The sequence below is a fragment of the Xiphophorus maculatus genome, chromosome 9 (genome assembly GCF_002775205.1).
Source record: "Xiphophorus maculatus strain JP 163 A chromosome 9, X_maculatus-5.0-male, whole genome shotgun sequence".
Lineage (NCBI taxonomy): Eukaryota > Metazoa > Chordata > Actinopteri > Cyprinodontiformes > Poeciliidae > Xiphophorus > Xiphophorus maculatus.
The window spans coordinates 20472892-20491302 of NC_036451.1; the positions used below are offsets into that span (position 1 = coordinate 20472892).

The 18411-nt window shown below is 39.7% G+C and overlaps 1 protein-coding gene across 1 annotated transcript; it reads right to left on the reverse strand.

The window, feature by feature from the left end:
* Positions 1 to 2308: 2308 nt before the first annotated feature.
* hapln4 (hyaluronan and proteoglycan link protein 4) lies at positions 2309 to 12679 on the reverse strand. Its single transcript, XM_005795583.2, has 7 exons — positions 12530 to 12679; positions 10417 to 10549; positions 9118 to 9307; positions 8738 to 8910; positions 8501 to 8616; positions 6837 to 7023; positions 2309 to 3459 (listed from the first exon to the last, which is right to left on the reverse strand). The coding sequence occupies exons 1-7, from the start codon at positions 12530 to 12532 to the stop codon at positions 3068 to 3070; spliced, it is 1194 nt and encodes a 397-aa protein (XP_005795640.1). The 5' UTR covers positions 12533 to 12679; the 3' UTR covers positions 2309 to 3067.
* Between the last annotated feature and the right edge of the window lie 5732 nt (positions 12680 to 18411).

Consider the following 18411-nt stretch of genomic DNA (forward strand, 5'->3'; position numbering starts at 1 on the left):
ACTAATTAGTATGCTGGTATTACAGGTAATGGAGAGGAACCCGAGGGCAGAAACAGATGGAGTGAGTACAAACAGCGAGGGGCTTTTGGAGCTTTTCAGGAGGAAAATGAATGAAGCGGAGCAGATAAACAGGCTGAAAGGTTGTGGCTGTCAGAAAACAGCAGCCAAGGATGGATTCCTGGGGGGCGCAGGTGACATCATTTTAAGAGAAAAATCCTAGAAAGAAGCAGCTGTAATGAGTAAAATGTGGCATCTGATAAATAATAGCAATCTGAATATGAGTAGAGGAGTGAGGTGTGGGGGGAATACACAGTATGTGTTTTGAATTCCTGTTGGGTCTCATCTGACTGTATGGTTGTTGTGTCCTTCTCCTGGCTTGTAGCAAACCTCTTAAAGCTTTCTTTCATTTCTTAAATTATCCTCAACATTAGCAAAATATTACTCAAAATTATTTTTTTTACAAGTAACAAAACACAATGAGTTACCTGCAAAGCCAGTCATTTTCTCACAATCCTAAATAATTGTGTCAATGAGGACACAGTTGTTCTCCCAACATTTGGCTGCACCCTTTGCCCAGCCTCGGTCGTTGTGAGACTCTGTTTGCCTCCTAACTGCTCCGCCATGCAGCCTTTCTCCTCTTCCTCTTCCTCTTCTTCTTCTCTCTGGCTATTGATCCCATCCGAATCCCTTTTCCTTTCATTGTCAGAAATGCGACATCGTGTTATGCTCCGGCTATGCTCTGTAACGTACTGATAGCAAGCATAAGTTCCCTCACCTAGAGAAACTCCTGTTATTTTACAAATCTAGAACAAACTCAGAAAGTATCATCGAGTTTAAGCAGAACAAGAATCTAGAGAAACCCCTACTAGTTTGTAAATTAAACAAAACGTTTAAACAATTTCAAAAGGTGTGAATGTTTTTGTGAGACACTATAAAATAGATTAAAAAAAAGAAATTCATACAATTACAAAATAGCATTTAAATTAATGTGAACTCTAATATTCTACTCGTTTAAGGAAAAGGTTTTCACTCAGTGGAACTGTTTATTTGTTTGCTAATTTGCTGCCATAAGCTATGTAGCTACGTCTTATCCTCAGTACCACCACAAGAACATTGTACTCTTCACATATCTACTTGGCAATAAGTTGGCAGGCAAAACCTTTGCAGATCAAGTTACATTGTTGATGTAACTTTTGCACTTTAAATGTCAAAAACGTATTATGAATGGCGCAGCAATCTGCCTTTTTTTCTATACTGATGTAAATCCTTCACAGATTTTAAATGCATCATTTATCAATGAAAATTTGCTGTTCATTCATTTAATGGTTCAGACTTTATTTTCATACTGCTGTGTGAAGAGTGGGAGGAAAAAAAATTATCAATGCCACCAGATTTTATAATCAAGGTTCGTTCCTGTTTAATAATCAGAGATTAACACACTAAGCAGCATTTTTTTCTCCCGTCTTAAACTCATCACCATCGTTGGTAATGTCATTCTTCTTGACTTTCCGTGAACTTCACTGTGTTTTGTGCAGGCAGTTGCTATGACAACAGAACAGTTTTGTTCTTCTGTATTGGCAAGAAACCAGCAGCTCCCACTCTTTCAGTGCTGTCTTTGCAGCTCAGTAATCACACAATCACTGGCAAACATCACAACACGTCAATCAGAGAGCCACAAGTTACTCATACTCAAACATTTACATCAGCCTCACCAAATCATTTTACTGATTTATGTCTTTTAGTATGTTTTTTTTCCATCAACTCTCGTTAATTAGTCAAATTACCTCTGGTGATCATCAGTGTATTCTTCTGATGAATCGTAGTAGACTGCACCGCTTTCATTACAGCTTAAGGTTTTATTTCCGACAGTCACCTCGGAATCAGGATGCAATGAATTAAAGCAGCTGGATTTCGAAGCAGTGTTATGGAGTTGGTCACAAACAAAAACACAGCATGTTTTGATCAATGCTGTTCATCAAGAGAGAGACATTAAAAGATGGCTGATTATAAAAAAAGCCCTATAACCTTTTTTGCATAATAATTGTCATGTTTAGTGTTATGGTACCTGTAACAAAAGTGACAATGTGAATGGCTAATAGTTTACCTTAATGTGTGGAGAATAGAAAAAAACGGAAACTTTCTTGGATAAAAATCTTCTGCTTATTTGCAATACTTCCTGTAGTAGCAACCCCTAGTTATTGATGCATTCAGATGTCTATTTTTTATGAAAAAAGATACACACAAAAAAAAAAAAATGTCACCCATGCATTATTTTGTTTCCACAGACACAAAATGAGGCAAGACCAGCTCTTGATCAAGTAAACAAATTCAGGACTTTTTATTTTCTTATCGAGCGCCATAAACAAATTTGCAAGCATATGCTGTTAATGCACATAGTCTTACCTTTGACCTTTGGAGTGTAAATGACTATTATGTACTTCAAAATTATTGCAAATTCAGCCCCAGCAGCAGCTCTCAGCCATAAACGTCATGCACGCTTGATCTGTAACTAGGACGTGTTTATAAAATTGAGCTCTTTAAATCTGAAGTGCAACTATCATTGTGCTAGTGCAATATTTACTTCACTTAGTTCTAAAAGATGAGATTGCAGGACACTTGCCACCCGAATGTGAAGCACAGGCACTGTAAACATGAACTTCTCAACGATGTTCAGGTCGTTCACGTTTTCACCCTGGCATCAAGGCTCCAACTTAGACTTAAAGCCCCTGACTCAAAAATATCACGTAAACAACTATACTCAGTCGATTGCTTGATTTTGATGTGTGCCTGACTGACGATTAAGCTGCTATTTAATCTTACAATTTTCCAGATGACAGATCTGTGCTGACACGCTCCCTAAGATAATCAACTGACTGCAGACAAAAGGGAAATCGCCTTAATAAAGACGTCACCATTAATTTTGCACGGCCCCCGTCTTTCGCTCTGGCAAATCAGCAGATGACTACATCATGTTGGTGGGTGTTTAACTCTAAAAGCAGTGAATGGACACTGAGCGATTGCAGTCAAATCTATAATTGTACGCCCCTCGGCTCCCAGGCTGTCAGCTTTAAATAGCGTTTGTGGCATTCACTGGGATGCTGTTGCTGCTCTTCCGTTTTACCAAACTTTCTTTCAGGGGTTTTGTCACTTTGGTACCACCTGCTGTTTCATCCATGTACTTGCGGAAACAGTAGACCCCGTACAGCCTGAACTTTTGGTCAGGGAAGCCCAAGTGTCGGACCCCTGGGTGGGAGCCTCCGCAACGAGAGCGAGGGTTGACGATGGGGTACCGAATGCTGCCGTCTTCCAGCCACCCTGCTTCGCAGCGGTCCAGCAGCTGGAACTTCCATGCTGCGTAGAGCTGACCCACTTTGGCCACAGCCGATCCATCTCGAATGCAGGCCTTCACAGCCTCGGCGTAGTTCACTTTCTTGAAGCGTTTGAGGAAGTACACTTTGCCTAAAGGTACATTAAGAAATGGAGAGGTTGTGTAAACATGTGAAAATGTGGATGAAACACAATCCATGTATTAAAGAGACAAAACGTGAATAAATCATACCGATTAAAATGAGATTAGTTGAGCCTGGGGACAGATTTTGTTCCCCTATGCCTGGTTTTGTTTAGAGATTTGAACACAGTGGGTTGCCAGTAGATTAATAATTACCTGTTTACATTTTGCCCTGTAAACAAGTTGCACCGTATCTTATTTGGATTTTGCGTGACAAAAAAAAAAGCATAAAGCAGTAAATAAGTGGAATATTTTAAAACTATAACACTGGGAAGTGAGATAACCCCAAATAAAACTTAGAGCAACCAACTGGCCTCAGAAGTTGCCTAACCATCAACTGAAAATGGCCACCGTGACAGGGTGGTGCCAGCAAAAAATAAATAAAATAAAAAAGAGACTTTTAAAATGAAATTACAGGAAAAAAATTCTTCAAAAATAAAACCTTAAGATTCACCCCAAATCTGACCATAAAGATCACGTCAGCAGCCTCAGCTTCACTCGTGGCTCAGCTATGGATTTTCTGCTTGTTTATGTGACTGCTGACTATTAGAGTGGCAGAATATTGTCTCATATTTCCCCAGGGGACTTTCAGTAAAACGCCTTCCAGCTGGACTGAGATACAGTATCTGACTGGGCCACCGCTGAAACCTCCTGCCTGCAACAGACTGTCCGCAGTAATTAACACACATGGGAAGCAATGAGCAGTTATGTCAGCTTCCTGTCAAATCAGCTTTTTCTGTCCGAGGAAAAACATGGATGCTCCTTCTGAACGCCAATTATGAAGCCTATAAGAAACTTTTATCTTAGTTTGAACTATTTTTTTTTTAATGAATGTTTTCAATCCTCAATATAGGTCAAAACATATAAACATGAATTCATGTTTCTTTTTTTCAGAGCAGAAATTATGTTTTTAAAACTGTTAAAGTTAAACATTTTAGGAAGCACAAATGATAATTTCCCCTTTAAGCTTTTTCACGATTTGTCATGTTGTAGCAACAGACTTCAATGTATTTTATGGAAATTGTGTGTGATGGATCAGTTCCAAGCAGTGCATTGTTGTGCATTTTGCCAAATAAAAATCTAAGACGCGTGTCATGCATTTTTACTCAACAACAACTCGTTTTGAAGAACATTTGGATAATATGAGTTCCAGTAACATCTAATTTCCCTTTGGGAGTAATAAAATATTTTTAAACTGAATTTGAATTTCCTATATTTTAGAAACAACTGTGATTACAACTGCACCAATTCAGAACATGTTTCTACCAGCTGTGAACTTTTAGAGGTCCAAATGTTATTTTTGTTCCTTTACAAACTCAGCCATAAACTGCCACCAGTTTCCCTGTTTAGACCAAAGAAAGTGTCATGATCTGTGTTTTTCTGTGTATTTATTTCAAGTTTCTGTGTCCTTGAGTCTCTTCGTTGTCCTGTCCTCCCCTTGATTGTTCCCTGGTGTGTCTCGTTTCCTTGATTACCCTCTGTGTATTTAACTCCACCTGTGTTCCTTGTTCCTTGTCGGGTCCTTGTCTAATGTGCGCTCAGTCCTTCTTGGTGTCCATTCATTTAATCAGTTGCTAGCGGCGTTGAGCCCTGGCTTCTGCTCAGTCATGCTGCCTGATTTTGTGGATTAGCTATGTTGGACTATTTTCATCATTAAAATATAATTTTCCTGCTATACCTGGTTCCATCTCGTCTGACTCACCACCTCACACCACCAACTCATGACGGAAAGTATCCAAGGAGTATGACATGATCAACACAATCTTTCACTAGCTCCTCGTTTTTCTCTCTGATTAATGCCCTCCTTTCCTAGTTTGGGTAGAAAATGATGTCTTGGTAGGTCTGGAGCTGCCATACTCTTTCTATTTTCAAATAACAAACTATGCCCTAAAGGATGTTAAAAGCTTAGGATAAATGTTTTATTGCCCTCCCTTCATTTCCAGCACTACTATCTCTAATCTACCCTGTCTCCCTACTGTTGCTTGGTTTTCATAATGCTCTTGTTGATCAATGTTCTCTAACAAACCTCTGAGATCTTTACGACTCAGCTTAGGCAAACTGAACGGCATGATCGATTACCTTGCTGTGTCAGTGGTAGATTTGCTTTATAAAAGGGGGAAAATAGGATATTCATCCTGATCCAGTTGACTTTATAAAATAAAAGGCAGTGCAGGCTGTATGTCAAGGACAGAGAGCAAAAATCCAAAAATGGGTTGGGAGAACCCTTTTAGAGTCCCTGTGAGTATCTCAGTAGGTGTGTGAAAGGGGGCACAGATGTGGAGGTCGAGGTTATCTGTAATTAAGTTGTGGAGAAAGGACGATGAAGGGGTTGCAGGGGGTACATCCAAAACAATCTGGGAGCAGTCCCCCAGGGCTGCTGACATGGATAAAACCACAGCAGTCCGGGGGCAAATATGGACAGGAGACACATTGTGGACCACACAACGGTCAAGGAGAAAACCCAGGAGACCCACAGAGGTCAATACCATTCCCACTGCACTCTCATCATGTAGGGATGGTTTTAATCCTTTAGAAAGGCACTGTATGCTTAATCCATACCAAAAAAAAAAAATTAAGTTGGATTCATAATTTTAAAATTAAAAATTTTATTTGTTTACCTGTTCCACGCTAAGATACGTCTGGTTCACTCGACGTCTTAAAGCTTTTCATAATCCAGATCATAACTAATGCCTTTTAACAAACATAATGACTTGCATCTAACTTTGCAAGAATATAATTTCATCGTCTAAATGAAGATTACAGTAAAATATGCTTAAATATTTTCTGTATCTCCACAAAGCCAGCAACAATCAAATTTCTTGTCATACATTTGGGTCATGTCACGTTTAAACACCCCCATGGGAGTGTGCATGCCTTTGACTGAGCAAACATGAACCCAGTGTTTGGCTGTTCAAACTCTGTTTGGGTGTATGAACCTGAAAGGACCGTGCTCAGACTCTGTTTGGGTATGTGATGTAAATTAAAGCTCTGGGAGATGAAAGGCAACGCTTTGCACCCAGAGGACACTGTGTCCCTTACAGGACTGAGTACTCAGAGTCTGATTTAAATCTAGCAGCCTCAGGCGTCCAAGATCACAGTCGGAGATCAAATCAAATTAAGCCTCAGTTCCCCCATCATCAAACCGCACTTCTTCTTTACAGTGACGCTTTTACAATGCCGTTTCTGACAAAGCATTGTTCTCCCCCAGTCAAGCGTAGCCACAGATACCAGTTCCGGCAACCACACTGAAACTGTGTGATCAAACCGTTGGGCTGCCAAGTGTAAAGGCGTGTGCACGCATCTGTAGTTTCTCACTGTTTCATCTCACCATTTAGCTTAGAAGTGAAGCAGAAGGCGTCATAGCGCTCATCCTCCTTGTGCCTGTAGCCATAGTTGCGAACACCAGCCGGGTTGTCCTTGCGGCCACACTGGTCTCTGGGATTGGAGATGGGATACTGGACTGAGCCGTCCTCCAGCCATCCAGCATTACACCAGTCCAGTCCTTCCAACCAGGCCTGTTGAGGAGCACAATGTGAGCCAGCGGCCAAAGTGAAGGATTAAAGACATTAGAACCAATAGAGGGGATAGAATTGATTGCCTCTGTCATAACTCCATTACTCTTACACTTAAACAGACCAAAGCCTTGTATGGCAGACCTGCAATCCTTGCAAGGTAAAAAAGAGACATTAACACAACAGATGCTACAGGTAGCTATGCGTAAACTCTGACACCGAAGATGGTTTTTGCTTTAGATGTTAATCCATTTCCTTGGCATATAGGCGACAATAAAAACTCCACATCAACACCGGCAGAACCTGCAAGGTGCAGTGGGCACCACACTTTGCTACTTGTTGTAAGATTGCCGTAGTGGGATGATTGGTGTGCACAAGGCAGCACCATGTAGTGTCAGTCAAATATCTCACTGCATCCTTCAGTGATAGACATAATGTAGGTCTCTCACACAGGACTGTGACAAATTTATCCTCTCACTTGACACTTTCATGGAAGAGTTTTTGAGTAAAAATAAGAGAAAAAACAGAAAAGCCTAAAAGTTTTAGTCCAATATTGAGCCAAAGATAACATGAACATGGAAGGACGGTCCCAATGTGTGCAGGGTTTTGTCAGGCGACAAGATGAAGGCTGATCTGACCAGCTTGTGTCAAGAACAAAACACTCAAGTTGGCCATCATCTCTGCTCCAGAGCACACATGAGTGACAAAGACGTGCTTTTTAAGGATAAAATCCCAAAGAAAGCACTGCATGTTTGATCTACCAGGCTGTCCAGACATCACAGCAAACCCCGCCAGATGCAGGGAAGACTTCCTCATATACTGTACATGTCTTCCTGTTCTTCATGAACGCATATAAAATGCTAAGTAAAGAGCATAGGGGTTGCCATCTTTTCATGTCAGACTACTCTGGAAATTTCTGGCTGAAAATGTGTACAAACAAAGGCAGAAATACATGCCATCAGTTCTCTTTTGATAGAAGTTATGCCGATTTTTCCTGTAGCTTTTTAGTCTTAGCTCTTAGTTTGCGCTTACTTGTTTTACATTTATATTTTACTGTGAATAACTATAATTACAAGGAAAGAACAGCATTTCAATTTCAGTTAGATCCCCTGCAGAACGGCTTCCAGAGGGATTTAAATGGGCTGTATTACGTATTTTCCAGGCATATGGTGCCCTTTTATAGCACAATGGATTAACTATGTTATTATAAAACATCTGTAGTGGAATAGTCTTGCTTTAGGTTATTGATAAGCCAAGATCCTGATGAATGACAACCATTGGGTAGAATCAACAATCGCCACCCAGATCTTAGAAAGATTTAAACATTCTTATCCTCATTAGCTGCAAAATAAAGTTTCTAAAAATCCAGTTTTACTCCCTAAAAACAGCTAGATGTTGGCTCGGCTGTCCAGCTAAATGTCATACCATCCCAATCAAAACTTATTCCCAAAACAGAACAAACACCATAGTTTGAACTCACTTTGTGCAGCTGAGAATGAGAGGCCAGAATGGCGTCCTGATGTTTGCAGGCATCCTCTGCCTCGTGGTAGTTCAGCTTGTAGCGCCCGTCGCGGGGGTAGTAGGGGAAGACCACTCCTGCAGGCGACCCAAACAGAAATGGTGTTGGAGTGAAAGGCTGCCAAGATTATGAATCTTCATTAGCTGAAAATGTTTATAGATGGAAAAATGTCAGCAGGAGGCGGAACCGATTCCTGACCTTCTAAGTCAAGGTTGACGAATCCCGTATCATCCTCCATGTCATTAGTGACCTCACACTCGTAGCGCCCGTAGTCCTCCAGGGTGACATTTTGGATGATCACTGAGGCATCACCTGGTCCTGCCCGCTCCAGAAACACACGTCCCCGGTATGAGCCAAACACACGCTGCTGCCTGGGGGAAGCAGCAAGATCGAGTGCAATATTCCAGCTCTTTCAGAGTGAACTCTGCTTGGCATTTATTACTGCTTGAAAAAAATGTGTCAGGAGTCACAATCATCTCGTTAAATCCTACGTCATCGCTTGATGCTGTTTGAAGATTAAAAGCTTTTCTAACAGCAAAAAATACATGGAAATTTAGAAAGAAGGACGCTGAATTTACTTTCCGAGTGCAACAAAGACGTCCTCAAACTGCAGGGCGTCTGTCACTTTGGTCCATTTGATCCGGATGCGAGCGGGATCTGTGTTCTCCGGCTCATGACGAAATCTGCAGGGCAGCGTGATGGAGCCACCCCGATGTGTCACCACCTTACCCGGGGCTGTCTGCACAATCACAGCTCCAGTCTCATCCTCTGGAGGAAGGAAGAGGACGAAGCTCACCGTAAACAAACGGCATTTTAAATGAAACACTTGCATTTATGTAGTAAAATCTCATAGATTCTTTTAGGCTTTTTGACACAGAACTGCTATGTGAAGCTTTCTGATCATCAGTTCAAATGACCTTTGACACTTTTATGCACATCACTCACATTTCAAAAGTATGTTTGTGGGCCATCATGTCATTTTTTTCCCCGAGGTTCAATTCTTGCTAACAGGGCCTGGCTTTACAATGAGTCCTCATTTGAGACCAGCTTAGGATTGGTAAAGAAACCCATTTCAGCAACATTGGTGAGGTACCATTAAAGCTGCACAATATGTCACGAACATATCCCCATCGCAATATCACTGTATTCAAAATTCATATCACAAAGAACTGTTTGGAGTGCAATAATTGTTACCATTACAAGTGTTGTGAACTTGTATTTTTCATGCCAATGTGATATTTAGTCCCATGACAGCAGATGCTCAACCTTGCCACACATGACGTTGCCTAAAATACCGAAGGCCACAGAAGATCACAGTTGCCTAAACTCTTACACAACATGACTCACTGTACATTGAACCTAATAGCAGGCAAGTATAATTATTTCTTTTGGCAGATGTTGACTTGACTTGTGGCATAAACATATAAATGTTTAATTCAGAGCTGCAAAAGGCTTTTTGCTACATGACACCCAGATAACGGCATCTACAATTATCCATGCCATAATAGCAATTAGACCCGTCCCTGCTTGTTGTTCTTCTCAAACTTGTGAGTCTGCCATGAAAGTGTCGAGGACTGTTTTAAACATACAAAAAAGCTCAATCTTTTTTTGGTTAGATTATAAGAAAATTTTGTGTCGCTTCGCTTTGTCTTTATGGTTAGCTAATATATTATGCTTCAAAAATGAGAAGTTTGAAACATCTTCAAGGGATAAAAGCATAACTAAGTCGACTTTGTGCAGAGGTTGTTGAACCTGAACAGGCCTTTTGGAAATGTAAAAGTTTTTACAAAATGTTCCAGGCATTCTCCAATGTTAATTGAGCGCGTATCAGACTCAAATCAGACTTGCTGCTGTTAGACACGTGGAGGTATCATTACCGAGCACGTGCACCACTCGTCTCCTGGATTCCATCAGATCCTCGGGCAGGGACGACACAGAGAGGGCAGAAGTCAAGATGAAGATTACAAAGGACATTTCACCAAAGAACTGAAGCTGACGTTGCTTTGAGGACTGCAAAAGGAGAGCACATTAAAAATCAGCATCACAGCCTTACCTAAGAAGGAAAAACCATAAAGTAGACCTAAAAAGAGTTAAGCTGCGGGATATGTCACAGAAGCATTTATTAAAGATATAAATGATCTCAAAAACATAGTCTGTGGTTGAACCTTTGCATTAATGCTGAAACTCTTTGAAAGATTTAAAAAAGAACTGCCTGTATGTGTACAGAGGAAACGGGATTAGAGGATTAGTTGTTTTAACTGTGTTTGATTTTAAACAGAGCTTTGTTTAAAAAAAAAAGAAGAAGCAGACAAAGATTTTACCCTTCTATCTTTTATAACAAATGCCAGGGAGAACTGGAAATCTCTAAAATGTTGGGGCATAAAAACAACTCGTCCCTTTAATTTCCAATTAGAAAACAAACGATCAACGGGGGAACTGGCATCTGCACCAACACATATGAACCCAGTAATACACAAACATCTGACACTGATAACTCATTTATGAAATAAAGAAAATTCTGTAGAAAAGCTAAGTGCACCTCATATTTTAGTAGATTGTAGACCCAAATTCAGCAACAATAACTTCAAACTGATGTTTTCTGAAGGACTTTTTCAATATTTCACATCGCTGTGAAGAAATTTGGAAAATTGAAATTAGGGCCACATAGAGGGGTCGAAATAGAGTTGTAATAGGGGTTGGAAGGAGGGTTGGAACTAGGATTGGAACTATGTCTGGATGAGGTTTGGAATAAGGGTTGGAGTTGGGGTCGGAATGAGTATGAGGCTTATAAGGTGTGTTGTAAGAAAGGTCAGAATTAGGGTCCACCCTCCCCCTTTCAACCCTAATTGCAATCCTCCTTCCAAACCCAAGCACTTGAGTTCTTTGCAGGGATGTATACACCTGCAAAAAAAGGAAACAGTTTTAAATGTCTTCCTGTTGAGAAAATAACTTTCTTATTGTTGTTAGGTGGACAGATTGTGTAGAAAATCCTTTCCAGTCTCATGTAAAGTGGTGGTTATTTATCTAAGGTCTTTGATTCTTTACATTTTGTTAAACCACGTCTGCTTGCTTCATGACAGCAACCAACCAAAACTTTTTCTTTTTCTTTTTTGTTTTCTGCTTTTTAGTATGCAGCAACTGGCAACTATTTTCCTGCTTAAATCCAACAAATGGACAAATATACTTTGGTTCTCACAACCCATTCTCTTTGGCTTTATTATTTTTTTGTTTGTTTTTATAAATAATGACACAAAGTACATAAGATTAGATTCTAATTGTTTTATAATCTGGTGAAGAACAGCTCTTGTTTAACATGAAAGAGGATGCATTTTCTTTGTATCATGATTATAACTGCATGTTGTTTTTTTCCCTAAAATTACACCTGTCATTTTACTTTAATAATGCATTTTATCAAAAAGGGAACAACGTGACTACTTTGCAGTAAGCTTCTATTAGTTAAACGGGTGCTTTCAGCTCATTTTACTAAAATGCTCACTAACTGTCATTGCTTTGGATGCACAGAGCTCTGCAGTTGCAGACAAGTGTACAGCTTGACTCAGCACATAAAGCTAGTAAAGGTGCTGCATCATATTAAACTATTAATTCTTGCATGGGAGAGAGAGGCATTCTGCGAAACACAACTGAGAACACACGCTCAGGTCCACTGTTTGGTTTCTCATGCAGGTCCTGAGGGGATAAATTCATCACCACAACAAAAGCAGTGCCAAGTGGGTCCAGTGCAACTGACTGTTTTTCTCCTTTACTGAAGCGCTGCTGCGGCATATGAAGACTTAACATGACCGGAGGCCTCAGTGGCAAATGTACTAATTTTGCCATTTTGCATGCACCTTGCACATTGCAAACAACCCTGCAGCATCATTCCTCTTGAGGTTATTCCAGAGATCATCCTAGCAGTTGTACAGTCATGCAGTGTGCAGAGCTGCAGAGCTCAGCCATACTTACAGAGTACAGAAGTCATTTTCAACTTACCATGGCTGTCAACCCGATTTAAAGCAGATGTTCTGTCGCTTAAGTCCTCATTCGGGTTAAATGTTGTTCTGCTGCTGCAGCACTCGCCTCTCTCCCTCCCTCCATCGCTGCTCCCTCACACTGCAGGGGAACCACCAGCGTTTGTGGGTCCCGCAGTGCTTTAGTGACGCAGCACATTATTTGTTTGAGTCTATGTGAAACATAGCAGAAGTCTGCCACAGGAAACAGTCACTATGTTGTGTTTGTGTCAAGCTGTTTTCACTGAAGGCTTTCTCTTTGTGTCCAGTCTGTGGTTTTTGGACTAATAAAATTGACATAATCAGATGTACATGACTGAGGAAGAGCAATAACAAACAGGCTTCAGATCACAGTTTTGTTGGGGTTTTTTGGGGGGGGAGGTTCTTTTGCAGTAACATAACCGTTCTTATGTTATACAGAGTTTGGGCATTTCTCAAAGAGCAAACCTAACTGTAAAAATTCCAAAACAAATTGTGCATTATTTCTGTTATAGTGAGAAAAATGGGGAATGCTGCTTTACAAAAGTTTGGACAGGAAACGAAGAGGAAAAATGAGGCAATAATTCTCTGACAATACAAAGCATGTCCCAACAAACAGAAAACAAGCATTATTATAAAATGTTTTAAACAAATTTCACAAATACTACACATTAAATTAATTAAAGTCTGAAAGTAGTCACTTTAATTTATTGGGTGGTCCAAAACAGGCTACAGCTTCACCGCAGTATCAGAATATTTTGTATTTGGAGTGTATGCATCCTAGAAAATAGATCAAAATATATCTATGAACCATAATGTGATTGTAATTGCATTACATTTTTAAAAGCAAAATAGTGTTTAGAGTGCCTGTTGAAAGACATATAGAGTAAGTTTAAATTTTGTTAAAATAATCTCTTTTAAAGCTGTAATTCATGTTTTATGATAATTGCCTTATGCCTGCATCACTTTGAATATTTCCAGTAATATGAAACAAGCTTCAATAAGGGTGGGTTTTTGCTTATGATCTTGTCATTTACTTGCATACAAGTTGTTATACTGCTTCAGAGAAGAAGCATATCTGTTCATGATTCTCTAAAGAACTGACATATTTTCTCAGCTACATCACACTTTCATTGATATTTCAACACTAAAAACTCTCTAAGACACGTTATATGCATAATGTCCTGAAAGTAAATCCGTTTTCCATGCGATGTGATGAGAAAGGCCCTTGAGATGATTGCAGCTGGCAAAGTGAAGGGACGCGAAATCCACCTAAACGTTGCATGCAGATAAACATTTTCAAAATGAAACCATTCTGGTGGTTCTTTGCAGCTGAGATTTAATCTGACTAGGAACGTCTGACAAAACCGTGAACAGGACCTGCCAAGTGATCTGCAGCTGTTTCTTTCCATGCACTCATGTTGCTTCTCCCTCTCTGAGGAATAGCAGATCCATCAATATGAGATGCAAACACAAGTGTTGCTTTATGAATGTGAGCCAAAAACCAGAATTGAGTCCAAAGCCATAAGCATGCAGTGGTTATCATTGAACAAGATATGTACCTTTGCTCAAATTTACATATTCTCTCGCAAATGGGAAATTTGCAATTATTCAAGCTAATAATTTTAAGGCATGTTTTTGTTTGAGTACAATTAAAAACATTGATTTTGTCCTGTAAATCAGGTTTCTTATATAAAATGCTTTTAAAAAACTGAGAATTTCTGCCATAAATTTCCAAATTTGAGGATTATTTTACATGGACAAAAATGTAAAATAATGAAGCCATCTTTTTGAATTTCCCGTAAAGTTCAATGTGAAAAGGCAAGAAATTGTCTGAATATCAACAATTGCATCTTCAAGCAGTTAATGTCGGCGTGTAATGTCCAGAGCATGCTGACCAATACAAAAGCCTGCCACTCACTTGCCTAAAACTGGAAAAACATTTGCATTTTATTGTAGAAGTACCAAACATGCTAACATGCGAAAGCTTGAGTCATACAACCAAACACAGAGGAAGGTTTAGGGTATTTGTCAGTTGCACTGATGTACTTTTTATCCACAAACACCTGTCAAGTAAACAGAACTACTCATTATTCACTGAAGTACATTTTCCAACTATCAGATAGATGGTAAAATCTATGCTTCCCTGTAAGTTTTCCCAAAAACAATTCCGGGACATTTCTTACATAATTAAGATGCATATAAAAGTCTGAAAATTAAAGAAACCTCATTCTCAAATATTAAATAAAGCCACAGCGTTCCTTTTACTAAGAAATTTTGTCTGAATGATACATTTCTCTAGTTTTTTTTTCAAGCATGAGCACCACTCTAAGTTATAATAAATGTGGGAGGCATGTGTCGTAGCAGTCTCCCCGGCGCACTGCACACAGGCTATTAGCCCTGGACAAAGCCATCCAGGGTTTAATTCCTGAACTCCAGACCTTTAACAATGCCTTCTCTCATTACTCTCTGACCGGTTTCCTGACTGAAGCGTTAGTGATAAAGAACCATTAGTGCCAAGAAAAGTTAGTCCAAGTATTGTTTCCCTTTCTGGAGATTGTTCAGGAACACTGAAAACGGCTGTGCGGCTACTTCACCCCAAATGCTGGGTTTGTGCTGTTGAGCTAGAAGATGGGTGGTTTAAAGAAACATTTGGCCAACCGCTCAGTTTTTTGGGTTACAGATGATTTGAGAAAGAGTCATGTTGTGTTTCACAGGCTTGTGTTCTCGTATGATGTCCTGACAAAACATCAGACATTCGTTAACATCTTTCACTGGATGGAATAAAAAAAGATGAGATGATCCAAATGGGCTTCTTCTAACCCAGCAGTTTTGGGATTTCTTTTGCTTTTTTTTGAGTGGAATATAGAAACATTGCACAACCAACCTGTAAAAGGGCTTTGATAATGTGATGGCAAAGTAAGGAGCCCAAAACAATCGTGGAAAAAAATAAAATAAAATTTCCACAGTGAATCCGTGGTATTCATGGGGGTTAGGGACCACAACTAACCCCCATGTTGTGGTTAGTTGTGCAAATAGCTAAAAGCTAATTGCACATAGCTAAAAGCTAAAAGATATTAAAAGCTTGAGACATCGCTTTAAAAATGGTTATAGCCGCCTATTTTAATGGTTCAAACATAAACATGCCAGTGGAGGTACAAGCTGATATCTACATTTTTCTTAAGCTCTACTCTTGGGGGTACAGCGAATCAGTGGCAAGGAAAATTGTTCACTAATATTTTCTACCAAATTCTGATTAAAAAAAAGTTGTGCCCTTTAAATAACAAAGTGCCAAAAGAGCCACTAATAGAGCTGACAACAAGGGTCGACTGCTTGGAAGGAAAATATAGCAGAGGAATGGACTAAAAGATGAGATTTCCTTCAGGAGCCAGCTATATTTCAACTATATATACAATTTAAAATTAAAGGTCAGAAAATTTAAGGCTATTGCATTCAAACTTATGTTTCTGACTAAATGACAGCCATATTGCCTACTTCATTCTCATAAAAGGAAACACAAAAATACATTGGAGCGGAGACAAAGAGAAGGGATTGTACTTATAAGATTAAAACATACAAACAGTAGGTCTTGTTTTCATTTATGTTCAGATCTTGTGCCCAGCGTTTGTCCTGTTTGTGTGAGTAACTATACTTGATAGTCCTGTTATGCTGACGTCGAAAATGTTGAGCTGCATTTTTCACAGCCGCAGCTCCACAGATCTTCGGGGCCTCCTGCACAGTCGAGCAGACATCTGCAGCTGAGATCCCCCATGACTCTCATCATGAGATTATAGAGCTGTTTTGGAGAGGCCATATTTTGATTTAAAGCCTCTGTCACATGAACATAATGCAGCCGTACAAGCAGGAGAGCAGGCACACTTCAGCACATAAAAAAGCTGCTGAGGGAGAGCAAGCTGCACAAGTCCGCGTATTACTCAGCAAATCACTAAAGGTAATTAATTAGCAGTCGGTTATGGAACATGGATCAAAAGAAGGGTTACACTGCTGTGCTTAGAAAAAAATGCTGTAGACAGTCATCAGATGAAAAGTATTTGGCAATTGTAATTGGTACATTGTTATAAACACTTTTTGTACGTCTATAAGAACCACAGTTGTCATACATCAACAATGCTTTATCCTATTAAGGGAAAAGAAATCTTTTAGAATGTGCCATTGCATTTCATGCAATTGCAAACACATTTGATGCCTTTGTCAAACAGAATGGTGAGAAATGAAACAGACCACTTATTGTGCCACCCACATGCAACTGCTGCATCCAGCATCAGAAAGCAAACAAAGACGATCGCAAAACCAAAGAGAAAAGATGAAATGCTGGCAATCTGGGCACCAGGAATCAGACGGGGGAGAAAATAAAACAAAGAAAAAAGCTATCCTGTTGTTCCTACTTAAGCTCTATAAGAAAAGCTTTCAACCTAAAGCTGAAGGCAGACAACAGATGAGAGCAGAATGTGAGAGCTTTCCAAGCGCTGCTCTTGGCAAACGCATTAAACTCCGAAGATCACGTCAGGATATCCTTGTCATTGTCATTTATCTTTTTAAATATTTTGGGCTGACATATTTAATTCTGGGACCAATTTATCATTTGAGTGATGCATGCATTCAGTCTGTCATTCTGTGTTGTGCAAACATGTACAAATCTCAGTTAAGATATTTGTTTGCAAACGTTAGCTGCGGACTGCAGACCTGTGAAGAACAGAAATTATAGCACACTTCTACGAAATATGACCAGATAAATTCACATTTAAAGACACAGATAAAAATTTTTCCAGACCAATGAGAGCGACCTCAAGAAATTTTTTTTTTTTTTAGATTTGCAACATGTATAAAGCTAAAGCTCCAAATCCTGTAATGAAGGTAGATTATAAGACTGAAGGGAAAAAAATATTTTCTGTAGATTATGTGTAAATTTATTCATTTTTAAATGAGTTTGGCAGGGTTTCCCGCAGAAAACTGCTAAGCCCGGTGTTCAGGGTGTAAGGGCAGTCATCCGTGTTTCTGAGTTAAAATTTTTTTAAAGTTGACAGGAAATTTAAAAATACCATTTGATAGTTATGCATTTTTGGAAGACTTGAAGATTAACACCTAAACGCCAACTTTAAAGTCTTTAAAAAAGCCAGTCATTATAAAGAAACTGATAAATTAACAATGCTGAGCCTGGTGGGGGCACAAGTGAAGCCTGGTGGCCCGCCAGGCTTACAATACGCTGAGGGAAACCCTGGTTTAGGAATTTCTGCTGGTTCCATAGTCAGTCCTTGAAGAGGTAATCTCTCTGTATGTACAGGGCAGAAGAGATGTGACTGAAGTTAGACTGAGTTAACCATTGTGCCCCCACCAGTATGAAGCTGGCAACTTTTGGAAGAGACTGAATATAATTGAAAACACTTTTCACATGCCTCTTTTAAACAACTGAAAGTCCTTGAAAGGTAAGGATGATGCCATTCTTCACTTTAAGCACTTCCATGGTCTCCCCTATCTTTTGGATATCTGCCCTTTCATTGGGTGAAATATTGATTTCTTTTCCATTCAGCAGCAATAGCTGGAAACCTATTGTGTCTTCTCGGCCCTAAAAGATATCACAAAAACACGATATCGCCTATGAGCACTTGGATTTATGCACAGGGTGGCGATAGTGCTGAGAAGCACAGGAAGCGAGACAACTCAGTCATCACACACCTGCTTACATCTCCGGGTTCACACACTGGTGATAAGCATTTAACACAGTGAGCCTTCAAACACAGAGCTGAGCAAATCAGTTAACCTTTGCAGCAAAATGCACTGCAGTCAACAAAGCACTTCATAATTCACCCAAAGGTGACTCGTGTTGACATAATAACAATGACAAATGTTGGCACCAAGGAAAGCTGC